The following is a 22,569-nucleotide window of genomic DNA, read 5'->3' as shown; positions in this document are numbered from 1 at the left end:
AAATTTTAAATGGTATTGTCCTTTTCATGAGCATTTTTCAGTGCGTAACAAATGATAGGAAAAAGGGTAGGGGAGAGTTGGATAAAACGGGATAGTCGGATAAAACGGGATACCTAGCCTAGAGACCCAACTAGGGCTGCTAGCAATCAGACAACGACGGAAACTTGTTATCAGTCGTCATTTTAACATTCTCAGTTCGTTTTACCTCGATGCCACCATTTGATGAAAAGTTTTTGTGTTTAGAATTGTTTGACTCTATTTTTTTGATACTTTGTACTTTTAAGTGCGTTGTTTTCTACATTATACTGCCTACATATACAGAGAGAGTCTGTAATTTGGAATAAATTCAATATCTTAAATACAAATTGTTTCTTTGAAAAATGCTCAGTCCCGTCGATTAGTATTTGAAATTGCCCTTTTTGACATACAGTAATAATGTATACAGGGTACCCCAATTTAGAGATATGACGTCATCGTTAATTTTCTTAAATGGCAACACTGTCATTTTGATAGCTATTTTGATAGGGTGTGTAATACACAACTGCAAAATATTAAATTCTCTACCATTTAAAAGATAATAGAAAATAACAAAGTTATGGCTGTAATTTTGAATAAATTCAATAATTAAAATACTAATTGTTTTTTTGAAAAATGCTCAGACCCGTCGATTAGTATTTCAAATTGTCATTTTTGACATAAAATAATAATGTATACAGGGTGTCCCAATTTAGAGATATGACGTCATCATTGATTTTCTTAAATACCAACATTGTACTTTTTATAGCTATTTTGATAGGTTGTGTAAAGTTATACACAACTGCAAAATGTCAAATTTTTTTCCCTACCATTTACAAGATAATAAAAAATAACCAAGTTATGAAAAACAAGTAATCAAATAATATTTGAATTTAAATATTTCAATTAAGCAAATGCTCATAACGTTGTCCATTGACAATTTGACAATCATTGAGGGCAACAGTATGAGTATTTTCTTAATTGAAATAATTAAATTGAATTATTATTTGATTACTTGTTTTTCATAACTTTGTTATTTTTTATTATCTTGTAAATGGTAGGGAAAAAAATTTGAAATTTTGCAGTTGTGTATAACTTTAAACACCCTATCAAAATAACTATCAAAATGACAGTGTTGTCATTGAAGAAAATCGACGATGACGTCATATCTCTAAATTGGGACACCCTGTATACAATATTATTATATGTCAAACACATGCCATACAATTTAATGCGTTAGAAAGAAATCGAAAAACTGTGACGCACTGAAAGATGATCATGAGAAAAAGAATACATAGTTTGACAATTTATTTGGAAAATATTGAAATTTAACAAATCTGGATCTGGACGCTGCTAAACGATAAATTGTGAATATCACAACAACCGGTCGTTGTATCTTTGTTCCAAATTTTTAACCTGTTCCACAATAAAACTTCCCCTGTTCCAGTGTTCCTATATATCAAATATTGTTCTACTAGACACCCTTAAGCTATTAACAAATTTTCAGCTTGCTATTAATCAACTTTTTTTTCATACGCGGGATCCAGACCTAAAGGTGTTTGGTTCTTTGTAAACAAATGCTTTTTATTGACATTTGGCGCCTGGATCGTTTTAAATAGTGTACGCCAGTTTAGAAAAAACAAAATATAGAATATTTATATAAATAGAAGACCAAAACTTAAAAATTGCTTTTTCTGCCTACAAAAAAATTTTTTACGAAAATTTCAATCTAAAAAGGAAATCATATATCCAAGATACATGCAATACTTGCCAAACATTGTTTACAAAAAGATCTATGTCTCATTTTCGTATACATACCTGAAGAACCAAACGCCAAAATATTTAAAAAAAACTAATTCTTTTTTAATTCTTAAATTTTTTTTAAACTTTACATTTAATTCGCACTTGAGCTATCCATACTATTTTCAAAACTTCTTTCTATTTGGATAGAGTGATTTATAGTACAGATTAAAAATTAAGTGCGATTTTCTCGAAACATAGAAAGTGGCTATTTACTCCTTTTCCAGTAACCCCCTACATATTTATGATCATATAATTTTGTAGATATGCGTTTGAGTCAACATTATATTACTTTAATCAAAAGTAACTTTGTTCATCATCATCTTCATATTTATGTTTCCTCGTCAGTCAATACAGGAAAAAATTTTCATTAAATTTACTTGTTGTTAATAGTATACAATCAGCTACAGGAAATTCTTCCTTATGAATTTTGTTTTATTATACATATCAGAGTGACTTTTATGTATGGAAACACTCAATTATCTCGGAAACAGCTTGCACGTTTTTTTATAGGTTTTGGTGGATAGGGGTTTCATAATTCAGCCGATATTATAGTGATAATTACATTGTTGTCAGATCTTCCGGTTTTCTGTAAATCTAATAAACTTTCTTATTTCAAATAGAACACCCTGTATATTGTTTGCATTTTGAAGTCCTTAAGAAATACCGATTATTTTTCATGTTACATTCCCTATACCTAAATGTCATAGTTTCGGAGTTATTGCTACATTTATTAAAAAAAAATTTAAACAAATTATAAAAATCAATTTTTTTGGCCCGTGTAGACATTATTTTACATTCTTTGGATCATTGGGAATAAAAAAGGTATTTTGTAATTTTTCTTTAAAGTTAATCATTTTCAAGTTATAAACAATTTAAAACTGAAAAAAGCGAATAATGACGATTTTGAAGGTTCAAAAACACAAATAAAAAATTTTATTTTTGAAACTCCGGAGTACCCAAATTCAAGCCCCCTTCAACTACCCCTTCTTCTAGGGGCTGGCTATAAAATTTTTTGGCACAAGCCAATTTTTTTTAAGTAGAGCTTACACTACACAGACGTTTTGTTTTAGAACATTGCTTTTTAATAATTGTTAATGAAGCGCATATGAGAAGACGGGCGATCGGGCTGCATTAACAACTAAAAAACAATATTTTAGAATGAAACAAACTTAAATTACTTATTGGTAACTAATAAAATAAGGCTTGAGTATGAACTTGGGTACTTCGCAGTTCCAAAAATAATATTTCTGATTTGTGTTTTTGAACCTTGAAAATCGTCATTATTCGATTTTTTTCAGTTTTAAATTCTTTATGACTCGAAAACGATTAACTTTAGAAAAAAATTACCAATGGCTTTTTTTGTTCCCAGTGGTCCAAAGACTGTAAAATAATGTCTACCCGGGCCGAAAAAATTGATTTTTATAATTTGTTTAAATTTTTTCTTCAATAAATGTAGCAATCACCTCAACATTATAGCCTTTAGGTATAGGAAATATAACATGAAAAACAATCAGTATTTCTTAGGGAATTTAAAACGCAAAAAATCTACAGGGTGTTCCATTTGAAATAAGAAAATTAATTAGGCTTTAGAAAAACGGAAGATCTGACAACAATGTAATTATCACTATAATATCGGCCACATTAGAAACCCTTACCCACCAAAATCTATAAAAATCATGCAAGCCGTTTCCGAGATAATTAAGGTTTCCATACATAAAACTCACTCTGTATTTCATGCATACTTTAGATGTTTGTTAGTCCATATTTTCCAGTTTTATTTATGAGTTCTTAAACTAACCAAAATAATTTCTTACTCATGTTAATACAATTAAACTTAATTAATAGACCGAGTGATGTAAAACTTATAATAATAATTCAACGATCTAAGAAACTCCACAAAATCATTTAAATAGAAACATCTTTGAAAACCACTGAAAGACGAACTTCAGGCCTGTTGTTATACATGCGAAGTAGCGTCAAAAAGTTTCCTCTAACCTGAAGAGCTTCGGGCCTTTTTCAATGTCGAGTCGCTTCTCAGATCTGATCTGATGACTGAAACTTGACACTTTACCAATTAAAACCTTTTAGGCCTCAGTCGATTAAGATATCTTTTGTTGAACTTGAACTTTGGGGATGAATTCGAGAAAGGCTTTTGTGGTATAGAGAAGGTTTTTCTAAGTTATAATTAAATAAGTTTGGCACAGTTATTCCTTGGAAAAAATTAGGTTGTTTCAGTCTTTAAATTCACATAGCAACAAGACGTTAAAAATCAATCTGATTAGCTAATGGTATTAAGGCGTTCAAGAACAAAAATTGGTTGTCTTGCTTATTGCATTGGCAGTGTGGTACACGTAGGATTTTATCCTTAGTGCAGTCACTGAAGGTTTTCACCTCCGATTTCGTTGAACCTCCATCGATTTTTGTTAAAATTTTTAAGTAGTTAGAGGATACCTCAAGGAACAAATGTGACATGATGCCAACTTGCGCTTTTACCCTGGGGATGGATGCCACCCCTTTTCTGGGGTGAAAATTATTTTTTTAAACATAATACCATAAATCGATAGAGGGACAAATTCTAAGCAAAATTTGTTATATTAAGTTATTAACATATATCAATACTTTTTGAGTTAATAAAGATCAAAGATTTTATTTTTTCGTAAAAAATGCATGTTTTAAAGCTGTTTTTCACGTATAACTCAAAAACTATTAGCTTTTACAAAGAAATTATTCTTACCAAAATTGAAGACAATAAAAAGCTGAATACACTCTTCGCTCAAGGTACTAAACTAATGTAGGATTGTAAATAGTTTACCTTATATTTTAAATTCCCCTGAATATTATTTTTCTTAATTATTAGTACAAGAACGGGATAGAGTCTCACAAATATGGACCTACGTTGGCACAGATGGGTGGAACGAATTGGGGATTACGGCGACGGTAGCGGACTACTTTTAATTTTTGTATTATTGGGTTATTGGAAGATGTCGGTATATGCTTTGAACCAATTTTAATTGAGTTGTTTCACAGAAAAAAGGAGATTAGCTTAAGATGGTTTGTTTTAGCGTAGGGAAAGAGAACGAATACATTCAGTCGATTCTAACACCATAAACGCGGCGGACCTGTTCTTAGGGATAATACTTAGACGGGTATTATATTGATTAGACGCAAATTATTCCATAAATACATTCCCTTTTGTAAGAATAAGAACACGTAAGATTTTGGTCGCAAATTACACAAGCACTTTTACATTTCGTTAATTTAAGAGTAACAATAATTTAGTCATCTATTTTATTAACTAAAACTGTTAAACATCAAACGGACTTTTATTACGATTGTCTTTAAAGAAAACCTACACTAATGTTAATTCAAAGTCGGTTATGGGTAATTGAATATATATTTTTTTCGATGACAACTCAAATCTAAATATTCAAGCTTAAATAACGGGAAAACGATGCAATTTATAAAATATACCTGCTAAACACTTACCAAAATACTTCAGAATACCTAACAAAAATGAGCTTCAGAAAAAGTTAATAGCATCAAAATTAAGCAAAATATGATGAAACTAATAGAAACCTTTCGAATTTTTTAGGAAAAAGTAAAAAATAAAACATACTCCATTTCCACAAAAATTAAAATTTATAGTAATCCTTCAAAAAATTTCTTTGTATTAGTATACGTAATGATTTTAACAATTTTCACCGGTTTAGAATCCATAATTTTTAAAAAAAAATATAATTTAAAAAAATCAGAACTTTTAAAATTATCGTCATTTTTATTTTCTTTTGATAATAACTAAAAAACATTCAATATTCGTAAAAAATGGTAAATAAACAAATTTTAGGTTTTAACGTATCAAATACTATACTTTCTTTTCCATTTCTGTAGGGTGAAAAATAACCGAGATAGAAACGTTTAAAGCCTAAATTTTGCTGCGAGAACCATGTAACCGTGGCCATTTAATCTTTGATTTTTAAAAAGTAAGGTGTCTAAAAGAGTAATCGCAAAACGTTTTAATAGCCTTTGGAATTACCTTTTAAACCGTTTTTAGGTGAACCTGATATCTTAAAAATTAACGAAGTTATTAAAAAAGGGCAACATTTTTAAAAGATAAAATTTGAAAAAATTTTGGAGCATAAATTTTAATGCTATTAACTTGTTCGGTAACTCATTTGATAGATATATCTAAGTACTTTCACAAATGTTTTATAAGTTTATGTTATAAAATGCATCATTTTCCCGTAAATTAAGCTCGAATACTTAGATTTGGGTACTCGCCGAAAAAAATATACATTTAATTACCTATAACTCACTTTTAGTTATCATGAAAAGGTTTTTCTAGTAAGAAGTTTATTTAGTTTTTTGTTAGCTTCAATTTTGGTAATAACAACTTTTTTGTGAAAACTTATAGTTTTTGAGTTATCTATGAAAAATCGGTTAAAAACATGCATTTTCTTACGAAAAATTAAAATACTTGATCTTTAATAATTCAAAAAGTTTTGATTTATTTTAATAACATTATATAACAAATTTTGCTTAGAATTTGTCCCACTATCTAATTATGTGGTTATTTTTAATAAAATAATTTTTACCTCGAGAAGGGGTGGCGCCCACCCCCAGGGTAATAGCGCAAGTTGGCACCATGTCACCTTTGTTTCTTAAGATATCCTCTAACCACTCACCAGTTTTCATGCAAATCGATGGAGGTTGAACGAAATCGGAGGTAATAGCTCATATCCACCTTCAGTGACTCCACTACCTATGGAGTAAGCGAGTAAAGACAAAAATGAAAATCAAAATGGAAGGGAGAAAATTAAAATTGGAGATTTTTCGACTATTTAGGAAGGCAATTAAAAAATATAAATATAAAACTTATTCTCGTGGATACATGAGACCTGGGTCAGAACGAAAAGAAAAATTCAGAATATAAGAGATCAGAAATACATCTCTAAAAATGAAGCAATTTTTCGTCAACCGAGGTCTTTATCTAACTCTTTGATATCGGATGATAAAATGCAGTATACCAACTATCCTGCTACATGGTACGAAAGCCTGGACGCTGACAGTTAGCTCATTTCGACGCCTGGAAGACTTTAAGATGTGGATATTCCGACGCATCTTAAAAATTCTGTAGACTGGCAATGTTATAGATAAAATGAAGTTTACTACCCATGGAGTAAGCGAGTAAAGACAAAAATGAAAATCAAAATGGAAGGGAGAAAATTAAAATTGGAGATTTTTCGACTAACTAGGTTAAAGCAATTAAAAAATATAAATATAAAACTTATTCTCGTGGATACATGAGACCTGGGTCAGAACGAAAAGAAAAATTCAGAATATAAGAGATCAGAAATACATCTCTAAAAATGAAGCAATTTTTCGTCAACCGAGCTCTTTATCTAACTCTTTGATATCGGATGATAAAATGCAGTATACCAACTATCCTGCTATATGGTACGAAAGCCTGGACGCTGACAGTTAGCTCATTACGACGCCTGGAAAACTTTAAGATGTGGATATTCCGACGCATCTTAAAAATTCTATAGACTGGCAATGTTATAGATAAAATGAAGTTTTTAGAGATACGAGTAGAGATCGTGAACTTGTAAAATTAATTAAAAACTAAAATTATCTTGTCTTGGACATATATATTTAGACTCGAGATGTATAACTTCCTTCAACTAATTATGGTAATGACATAATATGCATTAGAAACTCGACCTGATACAGCCACAACACAAAGACTACTGGAAAGGGTAGAGATAAGAGTACTGAGAAAAATCACAGGAAATACGCTGAAAGATCCAAAGAGGAGTGAAGGCAGAAGAAAATGTAACGGACAATATATGCACGAATGGGTGCTAAATAGAAAAAAAAAAAATGTGTGTGTACTTTGTACGCACGTAAGAAGATATTCTTCTATTATATAGGTAATTTAAACGAAGTAAATATACTTAACAGGTTATTTGTATTTTATTTAATAATTAAACTAACTTTCTTATCTACCACTTTCAAAAAATTTGTATTAAAATAACGAAAAATAAAAAAAAGTATGAATCGTTTAGAATTAGAACCCGCGATCTTCCGTGTGCTTCCGTTCTCTGTCCCACCGCTCTGCCAACTACGCCATCGAGACACTTGAATTGACACGTAAGTTTCGGATATAATTACACAACACGGCGACAAACTGTAAAAATGTTATGCCTACATATTTTATTATTTTACTACAGGGAAACACAAATCCAAAAACACAAGAATTATAATAAATAATACATTTCCTAAAACCACTAATATATTCTTTTAATGACTTATTTACATGGTTACAGATACATACATACCTATCTTGAAAGATTAGCAATGAACTACATACTGTCAGTGTGCGCAGGCGCGTGGTTCATGTACAATTTTACCCTCAATCGATTCGCCGCTAAAGAAAAATATCTTCAAAAATGGAATATCCATTGTCGGCCTCAGTCGATTAAGATATTTTTTGTTGAACTTGAACTTTGGGGATAATTTCGAGAAAGGCTTTTGTGGGAGTATAAAAAAGGTTTTTCTAAGTTATAATTAAATAAGTTTGGCACAGTTACTCCTTGGATAAAATTAGGTTGTTTCAGTCTTTAAATTTACGTAGCAACAAGGGGATAAAAATTAATCTGATTAACTAATGTTACTAACGAACGCAAGACTGAAAATTGGCTATATTTTTTATTGCATTGACACTGTAGTGCACATAGGTTTCAGTAGCTATTTTACCTCTCAACAGTTATTGTATGGTGTAAAGACAAAATTGAAAATCAAAATGGAAGGGAGAAAATCAAAATGGGAAATTTTTTGACCAACTAGGTTAGAAATTTAAAAAAGTATATACAAAACTTATTCTCTTGGATACATTAGGCCTAGCTCAGAACAAAGACGAAATTTGGAATATAATATAACATCAGAAAAATGCATCTCTAAAAATGAAGCAATATTTTGTCAACCGAGGTTTTGATGTAACTATGCGATATTGAATGATAAAATGCACTACACCCAGTATTCTGCTACATTATACGAAAGCCTGGATGCTGACTATTAGCTCATTAAAACGCCTGGAAAACATTGAAATGTGGATATTGTGACGCATCATAAAATTCCATAGACTAGACTAAGAGCCGCTATAGGTGAAATTTCTTAATCATTTTAGGCACAATGAAACCTTATAACTTAAATAGTAGAACCTAAAAGAAAACGTTTGAACACCGTGCCGTCACTTTTCAGTGGCACATGCGTCGACAGTGGCGCATCAAACTTTCCACTTATGGACGGGATAAATAAATTAAAAGTTAACAGAACTTACCAACAGAATTCATTTTTTTTATTTTTTTAAGTTCTATGTGATCAACACATAGGATTCATCGTGATTTTAACCCACCACTCCCTTCCCCCTGCCCCCACCATCAAAAACTTCATTTTTCGTTTTTATTTTTTTTTGGTGGGTTGCAATCAATTTTAAAATTTCAAAAAATTCACACGCATAGTTGAGGCTTTTATAAAACATGCCTATTTTTTATAGACCCATAGGTATAGTGTACATAACCTCAAAAAATTAAAAGAGATTTTTTTTTTCAAAAAAGCGTATAACTTTTTTTGAGGAATAGCTGCAGCTCTAATTTTTTCTTAATCTTGTGTGTTTTATCAAACACTATATTTTTCATTTTTTTCAGATTTTTCCGTAAGTCCGAAGACCTTCAAAAATCCGAAAAACTGTTTTTTGGGGGGTTTTGGGGGATTTTCCCTATTTTATAGATTTCATAATATATCAAATCAATTTTGTTTTTATAGGTTATATGTAACTTCAAGTAACTGAGTTCTTTAGATTATTTAAAAATCAGAAAAACACGTTCAAACCCCCCAAAACCCCCTTAAAAAACAATTTTTTGGATTTTTGAAGGTGACTAACGTTACAGAAAAATCTGAAAAAATTAAAGATATAGTGTTTAATAAAATACACAAGACTAAGAAAAAATTAGATCTGCAGCTATCCCCAAAAAAAAGTTATATACTTTTTTTCAAAAAAAAAAAAAAATTAAAATTTTTTTGAGGTTATGCAAACTCAACCTACATGTCTATAAAAAATAGACGTGTTTTATAAATGCCTTAACTATGCGTGTAAATTTTTTGAAATTTTAAAATTGATTGCATCTCACAAAAAAAAAATAAAATCGAAAAATAAAATTTTTGATGGTGGGGGCAGGGAGAAGGGGGTGGTGGGTTAAAATTACGATGAATCTTATATCTAAATCACATAAAACTTAAAAAAATGAAAAAAATTAAATTCTGGTAATGAGGGAGGGTATTTTTTAATTTATGTTTCCCGTCCATAAATGGAAAGTTTGATGCGCCACTGTAGACGCATTTCCCACTGAAAAGTGACGGCACAGTGCTCAAACGTTTTCTTTTAGGTTCTACTATTTAAGTTATAGGGTCCCGTCGTGCCTAAAATGATTAAGAATTTTCACCTATAGCGGCTCCTAGTCTAACGGCCAATGTTAGAAATAAAAGTTTTAAGATGTATGAATAGAGATGAACTCGTACAATTTGTCAAAAACCGACAAAAATTATTATCTATGACATATTTAGGCTTTTTAACTATTAACTAATTATGGCAATGAATCAAAATATCCAGAATTGGTGGTTTATTTTAACAAATGTAATGCATGTTCTCTCTATCAAGCAGTATGCAAATACTATGCACTATCTTGATCTTAAAAACATGGTATAGTGTTGGTTCTATGCAGCACTGTAGAGTAGTGTTGCTTAAAACAAACATTTCATCTGGTATTAGATGATCTTAAGAAAAAATAGCGTATCCAATAGACCCACGAAAACAAAAACCCTCTTGGTCGTTCATGTCATACCGAAATGCGAAACAGGGAAGTTTTCATGTAAAACAAAACCTTAAAGTCTACAATGGTCATCATTCTTATAGAGCACATAAATAAGAGTAAACCATCTACTTACCATTAGAGGTATTTGTGGAGCTATCAACGAGCCCAAACGTCCCATCATACCACAAATTGACAACATCGAATGTCTACACGTGGTAGGAAACATCTCTGTTGTGTAAATGAATATAACGGTGTATGTTACTGTGGAACTGCATTTTCCTACTAGGTACAGCGACAACCTTAACCACTGAATGTCTACAAAAAATTGGAAATATATATAAATAGATAGAGAAAAAATAGTATCGAAAAATAAACAGGAAAAAACGCTCATGGCTCCAAAATCTGTGGTAGTAATTCGGGCTCACATCGGAGCATACCGTAAGTACGATCAGACTTGCCTGTTTAATAGCCAACGTTCGCAGGTAAAAGGGTACTTGAAGAAGAAGAAGAAGAAGAAGAAGAAGAAGAAGAAGAAGAAGAAGAAGAAGAAGAAGAAGAAAAAGAAGAAAAATAAGAAAAATAAGAAAAAGAAGAAGAAGAAGAAGAAGAAGAAGAAGAAGAAGGAGGAGGAGAAGAAGAAGAGGAAGAGAAAATTTTATTGGTAGGTAAACGTTTTCTGATACCTACGCGTTTATGGTTTTAAAATTTCAAACAGATTTTGAAAAGTTAAATCCTGATTTCTTGTTGCTCTTGGAAAAGTAAGCTTTTCACAGGTATGGGTTATATACATCACATGTGGGTATCACATAATCTGTTTTTGGGTTGGGTAAATCGTAACTGATCCTATTTTTTGCTTTAACGACTAATGAATAATTATTATTAGAATAGAAATGATAATTTTACTATGCGGACATTTCATATGGTGACCTAAATTTTTATTAAACAATTTGTGAATAAATACGTATTCGATGTTTTTTCTCCTTTTAGTTACTATATCTCTGGGTTGCAGCTGTTAAAAACGAGAGGTATCAGAGATAAAGTAAAAGAAAGCTAGCGCGCAACTCACTGGTTTGACAAGTTTGACAAAGTTTGATGGCGAATGTGAAATGTTAAAGCAGTCATCATGCCAAACTAAACCAGTGTCGTTTCGCGCTAGCTTTCTTTCACTTTATGTCTGATACCTCTCGTTTTTAACAGCTGGCAACCATAACTTGCGGCCATTTTTTCAGGCAACTGTATATCATCGTGTAGCTTTAATTAAATATAAAAAACATGCATCTACGTCATGAACAATTTTTGAAATTATACTTCTTTAGGCATGAGGGTAAATTTTGATTTTACTGGGCTCATGCGTACACCGACAGTATGGTATAAACGTTATACGGGATCTGATTGGGTGTTAAAATCATCTGTCAATAATTAATATGCAGATTTTGGATAAACAAATTAATGTTGTGTATATTAGCTTTTATTGTTGTGATGGCAGAGAAAAAGTTTATAATTGTAGTATATACAGTGAGCACGTAAAGGTTGGAATAAACTCATTTTTTCGAGAATGGACGACTTTGGCATATGTATCATACTAGTGACGTCACCAATCTGGGCTTGATGACGTCATCTTGTAACGGTGACGTTACAAAATTAGCTCTTTAATTATTATTATAATTATTTTTCCTCGGTCTCCATTTAAATTCTCTAATTTCTCGTATAGGACTACTGGGGTGACGTCATACCTCGGTGATGGAACGTACTCCACCTATCGAGAATGATTTCGTTTTCTGAGAGAGTTTGACGTTTACCTTGGCGGAGAAGCGCCTCTCGTTCTTTACTTGACTGTTGGCTGTTGTGTCGAATAGAGGTACCATATAGAATGGCGGATGATTTCATCCAACTTATTTTATAACATCAAGCAATTTAAAGTAAAGTAAAAAGTTACCACCAAGGATTGTCTGGAGTGAGGAGACATGTGGGTGACAACTCCTGTTGGAGTCTAAATAGGAATCATTCGGTGAGATCTACTTTTTCATAATAATTTTTTTATGTATAGCCTTGTTTTTTGTTATGGAACATTTGATATACTTGGTTCATTTTTAAACTTTCTTAGTCAATCTATTAAGGGAAGGATGTAGATTATTTCGATCTTTATATTATATTTATATCGATCTTTTATATTAATGTGGTTTTTGGTTTTACATAACCAAACATTTTTGAAGTCCTCAAATTAATATTGAAAATAATTACCATTTCTCTGTAGGTTTTAAATTATTCAACATCCAATATTTTATAAATTCAATATATTTTTACAGATATTTCCTCAAATAAATCATTTCAATGTCATTTGTCCATGTATTCACACTCAAAACAGTTCAAGGTTACCTGAGATTGGTTTTTGTTCCAGTTTTAATGGTCGGTTTTTCTATACTATTGCTTCTAAAAAGTTCCTCAATTATTTCTTCTTCCCTTTACTTTTTGCTCATGTTTAAAATGAGAAATAAAACTGGGAATGCTTTTAGCCATTTGGGAGAAACCCTACCATGAAGTCATAGACCTTATTTGACCACCTAGAGAAACCACTACAGCCACAGTCAAGTCATCATGGGAGTATGTCTAATTGGGAGCAAGCTATGGGAGCGTTCCAGCTCAGTTTTCGTCTTGGCACCTGGGCCTACAGGAGTCATGGGTCGCACCATCCTGGTGCATCATTTTCTAGGATACAACCGCAACCTTTTTAGGAATCATTGGGATTCGTTTGGAAACAATTAGTGTGTTTTAGTAACTATTGGTTTTTTTTTACATTTCAGACTCTCGGTTTAATGCGCTATGTTAATTAATTTTTTTTCCAGATTTAGTTTACCTCTGTTTTTTTTTTAATATGACATATTTGTATATTAGATTATTTGGTTCCCAAACTTTGTATCTACGGTAACTTCTTGTGCACAGGAATAAGCCTAGAGAAAATTAGGTTTTTAATACTTTATTATTGCTTTGATATTGGTTTATGTAATTCGGGTAAATTTATTTTTTTAATATTACTAGCTTGTTTCCCAAATAGGTTATTTATTCGCTTTATTTCATTTGTTCAGTTAATTCGTCGCTACTTTATTTTATTACATTTGCTCGGGTAATTTAGGTTATCGTTTCGGTATTTATCTTAGCTTCATTTTTACCACTTTTATTAATGCATTTGCTTAATTCTTCATGGTATTTTCTCTTCGCCAGGCTTGTGCCTATTTATTTATATTACTTTTAATATTCATCGGTTTTCAATTCAGTTGTACGTAGCAAGCGTACTATAACCATTTGGTAGAAGACTTATGTAATTTTGTACCCTATATGTAAGTAAGAGGTACTTATACCTGTAATTTTGTAACAGGTAACACTGTTGTTATCTTAGGTTGAACATAACTTTTGCAAACTTTTGTCATGTTAGAGTCACATAATATGAACTTGTTTAACTCAGAGATTGTTAAAAATCTGGTAGTTCATTTTAATAAATGTTTATTTATTTTGTATATCATTTATTTTTATTACTCCTTTATGTTCATTATTACAGGTTTGATATATTTAATATTTGACAGCAGTATAAGATACCTGGGAAAATGATCGAAGATCATTTTCATGGCGCCCATGATTAGTTAGTTTTATTTATTTTGTTCGTTTTTAGTCATTATTCATCTCCATTCATTTTCAGTACATTATTCTTATTTTATTATTTCATCTTCTAGTCATCATTACTATCTATATAGAGCTACTGTTCTTCGACAGGCATGCAAACGAGCCGTATCCATCCTTGAGTGTCAAGTTGCTCTCTTGCATCTATAGCTAGCCAACTCTATTCAGTTTGCCTCTGTCTCTTACCACTTCTACTTCTATCCCTTCTAATTCCCCTTTCTTCAGTACTACTGCACTTTAGTAGTATATTTTTTTTTATTTTTCCTATTGCGGCTTCTCAACGTAGAAGTCACTTCATCCTTTTCTTTACATCTATACCTCTACATATTATGTCTCATATATTTGTCCCATAGCTTACATCAAGTTATATAGTTCTTTTTCCCTTACTTCTGTTGGAGTATATCTTTCTTTCTTTTACTTTCACTCCAACAGAAGTTTTCTTATTTTTGTTACAATCTTAAAAATTTTTAAATGAGAATAGAGGTCGTGTGATAGCGTATTTTAAAGGTAATTTAATTCTCTGTTCAATAATATAAACATTAACATATTTATTTATACAGAGTGTCCAAAAAAAAATTTTTTTAATTAAATTTATTGACATAAAAAGAACAATGTGTGTAATTTATTTAAATCATAATACATTTTACTGCTATCAGAAAACAGGAAGTAATGTTTATTTGACAAATAAATATTGGTTTTTGCTTAAATTCCCTATCAAAGCCGCCACCTACCTTCCTCTGGACAGTTTGAACATTTAGTTTAAGCAAAAAGCAATGAATATTTTTCAAATAAACATTTTTTTCTGTTTTCTGAGAGCAGTAAAATGTATTTTGGATTAAATAAATTACATGCATTCTTCTTTTTATGTCAATAAATTAAATTAAAAAAATGTTTTCTTGAACACCCTGTACAAATAATTATGTAAATGTTTATATTACTGAATAGAGAATTAAATTACCTTTCAAATGAGCTATCACACGACCCCTATTCCCATTTAAAAAAATCATCGATGACGTCATCACGCCCAGATGGATGACGTCACTAGTATGATATGTATGCGAAAAAGACCTAATTTAAAAATAAAAAATGACGTGTTTCGGGATTTTTTCCCAAAATCGTCCGTTCTCGAGAAAATGAATTTATTCCAACCTTTACGTGCTCACTGTATATAACACTGGTTTATAGCGTCCTGCGCCTTCCGGTTCCTATTTTCCAGCCGCGTCGATCTGTCCAATCTCCTTGTCGGAGATCTCTCTCAGACATGGCTTTCTGGATTCCACTTATCCAGGTTGTTTCGGTCTGCCCCTTTTCCTTCTTTCCGGGGGTTGCCATTCCATTATTAGCTTTCGGAGTCGATGTTCCTCAATTCTTTGTACATGACCATACCAACAAAGTTGTTTTTGTTGGACTTTTTCAATTATATTTGTTTCTCTATTCATAATATCTCGTACCCGTTCATTCGTTATATGTGAGACTCTGGAGATGCAGGCCGATCTTCGCCAGAAGTCCATATCCAGTGCAAGAAACTTCTGTTCTGTTCGCTTATTCAGTTGCCAGGTTTCACATCCATACAGTACCACACTTTTAAAGATGCTATTATAAAGCTGTGTTTTCTTTTCTTTTGATATGGTTTTTGACCAAAGTAATGAGTTCAAAGCTCCTATTACCTTCTTTCCTTTCATAATTCTTTCCTCTATTTCGAATTCTGTCCTTCCACTTTGTTGAATTCTCGTTCCAAGGTATACGTAATCAGAGTTTGGCTCAATAACCATATCATCCTCTAGTTGTAACTCACTTTTCTATCCTCCTATACACATATATTTGGTTTTCTTCATATTAACGTATAGGCCCCATTTTTTGTATTCTCGAAACAGCCGGTGTGTCATAAATATTAGATCATCTTTATCCTGGGCAATCACCATCTGATCGTCAGCAAAATGCAGTGTGTATAATATTGAGTCGTCGTTTAGCTGTATCCCCATTCCAGAACACGATTTCCGCCACTTATTCAAGACCTCATTTATATAGATTTTAAACAGTGTTGGCGATAAGCTACATCCCTGTCGTAGTCCCTTATTCACCATGAAGCTATTGGACAATCTGCTGTTGATTTTTATGTTGATTTTTATGTTATAATTGTAGTTACTTTTTAAATTGTTTTTAAAAACCACAGGTACGTAATAATAATTGTAAATGTTTCAGTATCCTAATAAAAATTTCATAGGTAAGTACCTACCCATTTGAAAAATTTAAAAAGAACCTACCAAAATAGTATGTACTGCTTTGATTTACATAATTTGATTATCATCAAAATTTCTATCAATATTCACCTAATATATTGTTTTCTTACTCTATGTTTTGTTGTATTTTAATATTTCAATTCCAAATGATTTCAATTCAAAATCAAAATAATTTGATGAAATTCAGAACTGTCAAAAGTTTAATCCGTTTGGTTAGTTGATCATTGCACATGATGACGCATGGTCTCCGTGGGTAAAAGTTTAAGGTAAATGAATTACAATACTAACTGCGCTGGTAAACGGGTTCGAACCCCAATAGAAACTTTTGTTTTTTTATTTTTTTTTATATATTTTATGATAGAGATATTAGTATATTTATTATATAATTTTTTTTTCAGAAAATACGTATTTAGTTAAAAAATTTTCCGACAATTATTATTGTTCCGAAAACCTTTGTAGTATTTTTCAATGTGTTTGTGTGTGTTTTATTCTTTTATTATTTTAATTTTTGGTTTGATTTCGTTGAAATCATATAACAGAAGTATAACTTCTTACGTGCGTACAAAGTACACACAAATTCTTTTTTTTTTTTTGTTTTTTTTTTCTTTTTTTTTTGTTTAAAGTGAATTACTGCTAACTTAATTACAATTATTTGGGTTCTATTTTTGACTAGCAAGCTGTTATCAGTGTATATTCCTATTCTTAAATTTATATCTTCTTCTTCAAGTGCCATCTCCGCGACGGAGGTCGGAAATCGTCATAATAGCTATTCGGACCTTAGAAACGGCTGCTCTGAAAAGTTCAAGTGATGTATATCCGTACCATTCTCTCAGGTTGCCCAGCCACGGTATTCTGCGTCTTCCTATGCTTCTCTTTCCTTGAATATTTCCCTGTATAATCAATTGGAGCAAGTTGTATCTCTCTCCATGTGTAATATGTCCGAGATATTCCAATTTTCTGGTTTTAATTGTATTTAAGACTTACATTTCTTTATTCATCTTTCTCAGAACCTCTTTTTTTATGACGTGTTCTTTCTATGATATTTTCAGAATTCTTTTATATACCCACAACTCAAATGATTCCAGTTTTTTCATTGATGCCGCATTCAAGGTCCAAGCTTCCATTCCGTAAAACAGAGTCGAGAAAACTTAGCACCTAGCCAACCTTACCATAAGCTCTAGCTTTAGATCTCTTGTGCAGAGCACTTTTCTCATTTTATTAAAATTCGCTCTAGCCTTTTATATTCTAATGTTAATCTCCTGAAAGTAATCATTTGTGGAGTTGATCATTGTTCCAAGATATGCATATTGGTCTACCTGTTCGATATTGGTTCCGTTTATGAGGAGATTCTCGTTATATCTTTGAGTTTTAGATATTCTCATAAATTTTGTCTTCTTGATGTTCATTATTAGACCGTATTCTTGGCTATATATCGCTATTCTGTTAATCAGTTTCTGAAGATTTTCAATATATTCGGCGAAGACGACAGTGTCATCCGCATATTATGTAATGTTGTTAATGGGAACTCCGTTCACCTTTTTTATTCCTGCTGTTTCACCCTCAACATCTTTTTTACCTCTTTTAGGATCTCTTCCGAGTATTGAATTTATATAAAAATATAATTTTAATTAACTAAGAAACGTAGGGATTCTGCGGTGGGATCTCATACTAATACCGCCTGTTCTAACAGGTATTCATTCAGATTCAATTACCAACCAGTTACCTAAATACACAAAAGTTCCACCCCCACATTAAAATCTGTTGAATTTTTAAAACATCAAAGAAATAATTAATATTGCTCATTAATATAATTCATATCGAGTCAGCCGGCTGATTTCGATCTTAGAGCAGAGACAAAGAAAGAAGACCCTGAGAGCGTTTGAAACAAAAGGGCACATTTTGTTCTTGACTGGGGTTGAATGCATTATTTTAATAACCCATTGTTTCGGCTCCACATTTTGAATTCAAGAGGAAATAAATTTGGATGCTTTGTTCTTTTTTAAAAGACGACGACTATGAAGTGTGTTGGGATGTTAAAGGAGCACTAATTCATCGATTGTGTGGGTTTTTGGAGCGGAACGGGACGTATGGGAGGGGGGTTGCATGGTAAATATTCAGTAAAGCTAAGGTTATTATTTCATATTATAACAATCTATTCATTGGGCCACATAAAATATGTATGTTTCTTTGTTAGGAATATTGCCTTCGATCGTAGTTCTTTTACTACAAGAAAAACGCAATCATTCGGATATGTATTCGGGTAGTACTACTGGAAATGTGCACTTTCATAAACAAGGGATCATTCCATAAAACAGGTAGATCCTTTGTTGAAATAATTTTACACCTCGAAGACTAGAATAAGACATTTTTGGAGAAGTGGCGATTTATTTCTCAACATAGTCTCCTTCTAGGTCGATACACTGAACCCAGCGAGGCTTCAACTTCTTTAACCAGTTTCAAAAATACGTTTCTTCGAGGTCCGCACAGCAGCCTTCCGTGGCAGCGATGACCTTCTCATTCGATTTAAATTTCTGCCTATCGATTGCCTTTTTTAAGATTTGAAACAAAAAGAATTCACACGGGGTCAAATCTGGAGATTATGATGGATGAGGCAATATTTTATAGTACAATTCGAGCAATGGGGCCATGGTGACGGCGGAGGTGTGAGACGGTGCATTGTCATGGTGGAACAGCAATTTTTTCTTCTTCAGCATAGTAGAGCCCTGTAAGGCTATGGGTACATAATTCGCAAATATTTTACGTGTATCCCTACTTTTTCTGTCTTTACACGGCAAATTACGTGTAGTAAAATTCACACTGGTGTGGATATGTAAACATTACTAGAATGTCATTCTACTTGAAAATGTCATAATTAATTTAAAGAGATGGCTTTTGAATGTTCTTGGATAACTGTTATTTTTATAATTGCAAATTATTAATTCAGTTAATAAATGTGATACTTTTTTCACTAACTATGTTTTCAGTGATTGTAATAATTTATTTGTACAACAAAAACTAATAATCAATCGAGAAAAGAGGAAAAGTGTTAAAGTGATTTTTTAATACATATGTTGTTATTTTGGAACGCTTACAATTTTGAACATCTCTAACAACAAAATACTTGGATCACAGGATATATCTGATGTATTCTCTGCTTGGATCTTCCACAAATAATACACAATAAATAACTTTTTATTAAGTTCACGTCTTAAATCAATTATTTATCAAATACACTATATATCAATAATATTTAATCAATTTCTCAAAATATTCCCGATGCAATGTCAAATATTTAAAATTGTCACTGATTGTCAGTGTCTGACTGACAATATATGCTGACAATATTATATTCGGTTGAGTGCGTTGTAAGACAAAGACAGATTTGGAAAATATTACCACGGCATTGTGTTCATTTTTTTCAAATCCTGAAAAAACCAATAAATATTTTTGAAAAATTTAAACACAGAATGAAAGACTAAATTATTACCGAGGGCCGAAAGTCCCTTAGAATAAATAAAAAGTTTATTTTGAATGAGATATTTGAAATTAAAAATCACACTAAATTTTCTCTTAGTTTTTTCACCCCTGTAACTTATTAAAATAAACATTATAGAAGTTCTCAGGGACTTTCGGCCCTCGCTAATAACGTAATCTTTCATTCTGCGTTTAAATTTTTCAAAAATACTTATTAGTTTTCTCAGGATTCGAAAAAAATGAATCCCCATTTGAATAGCATTGCAGCCGAAAATACGTACCGATCCTCTTAAGTAGTGGACGTAGATGACACCTTAGGAATCTCTGAAAATGGGAACTATGAACTTTCCGGCCGATAGGACTGTCTTCACCTTCTTCGGAGCACGTTTTTCGGGTGCCATCCACTCTTAAGACTGTTGCTTTGTATCTGGTATGTACCATTGGATCCATGATTCCTCGACGGTTACGAAACGACATAGAAAGCCCTTCGAATCGCGCTTAAATTGCGTTAGGCACTACTTTGTAATCTAACTATTCCGCTTATTGAGCGGAATTAGAAAATGCGGCACCTATCGTGCCGATAGCTTTCTCATGCCCAAAACTTCAAGCAGAATATGATGCATGCGGTCTTTTAAGATGCCTACTGTCTCAGTTGTCGGGGGTATCTACCGTTGGCAGACTGCCAATACGAGAACATGCTTTTTTTCGTCAAGGTATCCTCCCTGGTAGCCACTCTTGAGACACCTAGGCGTAACTCATAAAAACCGACGTCCGACCACGCTGTATCTCGTTACAACAATTTGGAAGGAGATGACTCATCGGACACAGCCTACATGCGCTCTTTGGTTTCGCTGCGTGATTTATCTTCCAAAAACAAGACTCGGATTACTGACCTATGTTGCCCTTTTTCCATATTACTAAAATCTGCGGACACGCCCTCTTTCACACAAAACAAAATTACAGTTTGTTGCTTGCTTGCTTGGTTATTGGTCTTGTTTTATGCAATTTGGCCAGCTCGATCAGGTTGGCGGTCACGACATTGACTGGCTCATGACCATGTCGGGCCCACCGAATATGTCTACTTCTTGATCTCTTTTGAAGTAAATTGGCTATGGTGATAAATTTGACTAAATATTTACTTTTTGTACAAGGTAAAATAACAAACATAATCTATTATAAATAAGTTGTAGCTAGTTGAGCATTATAATTTTATTCTGTTTATGCTAAGAAACCTCATAATTGCTCTGATTGATTCTTCATCTACGTTATGTAAAATTGAATATATTGTTATCGGGGTGGGAAGTCCTCTATTGGCGAAAAAATTGTAGATATCCCAGTTTGGAATGGAGTTAATAGGTCATTCAAAAAATATGTGATTAAAATTTTCTATTTTCCCACATTCGCAATAGGGATTGTCTGTCAGGTTCATCCTATGCAAGCTTTCTTTTGTTAGACAGTGCCCTGTACGTAACCTAATAATTGTAGTGATGTGTCTTCGATCTATGAATGGAAGAATAGCAAACCATTTATTTTTAGAAAACGTAGGTTGTACTTTTCGGTATTGATATTCTTTGATTCTGATTATGTTGTTCCATTTATTTCTGAAATCATCATACACTTTAGATTTAATGTCAGTATATATGTCTTGGACATCGAGGGGCATGACCATTGGTATGTTCAAATTTCTTCCTATATTAGCTAGGGTGTCAGCTTCTTCGTTACCCGGGATATTTGAATGTCCTGGTATCCATGCTAATCTGATGTCAAAGCCATTTTCAGTTGCATGAACTATAAGTCTTTTTGTTTCAATAGGCCAAAACTCTGATATATGTTTGACTGAACAACTGCTGATTTTTTCAATTGCATTGCTGGGATCCGAAAAAATGATTATTCTGAATAAGTTTTTTCTAAGTGCTAATTTAATTGCCTCATAGATTCCTATAATCTTTGCCTTACATATGGAGAGGTGATTTGGTAACTTTCAGCTACATTTGATGTTTATATCTGGTATACTGATTCCAAACCCTGTTGTAAGAACTTTCTTCGATGCATCAGTGAATATAAAGGCATGGGTTAAATTACAATATAATTTCTGATAAAATTTTGACATTAGCTGTCAAAGAGGATGAATTACACGGTAGTAGATTCCTTCTGCGACAGTAGCGCCATCGTGTGGTGAGGCTAAGTGCTTATTGAACCACTGTAAGTAGTTTCTGATATAGTGCGTTCCTTTAAGGTGCAGATATAACACACAATTTAGAACAAAAAGTCCTATAACATTTTTTTCTAAAGATAACCGTTTCCAAGAGGAACATTGCATTGTTCTCCATGTAAGTAAGTGAATTTTTATTTTCATAAATTTGAATGACATGGCAACGTAACCTAGAAGAACTTGCTGTGACTGTGGAAATTTAACCTAATAACCCCTTGTTTCTTTACTTTGAGGTGTGCTTTTTGGGGTTGTTGACATCGTAGGTACCTACCTGCAAAATAAT

General features: G+C 32.2%; 1 protein-coding gene across 1 annotated transcript in view; it reads right to left on the bottom strand.

The window, feature by feature from the left end:
- The window catches only part of LOC126886779 (solute carrier family 22 member 3-like), a 107,704-nt gene that overhangs the window by 479 nt on the left and 84,656 nt on the right, over positions 1 to 22,569 (bottom strand). The window contains exon 7 of the mRNA XM_050653811.1: positions 10,822 to 11,003. Within this exon, the coding sequence (XP_050509768.1) occupies positions 10,822 to 11,003 (182 nt within the window). The remainder of the gene's footprint in view (positions 1 to 10,821; positions 11,004 to 22,569) is intronic.

The sequence above is a fragment of the Diabrotica virgifera genome, chromosome 6 (assembly GCF_917563875.1).
Source record: "Diabrotica virgifera virgifera chromosome 6, PGI_DIABVI_V3a".
Taxonomy (NCBI): Eukaryota; Metazoa; Arthropoda; class Insecta; order Coleoptera; family Chrysomelidae; genus Diabrotica; species Diabrotica virgifera.
This window is presented reverse-complemented; position numbering and strand designations above follow the sequence as displayed.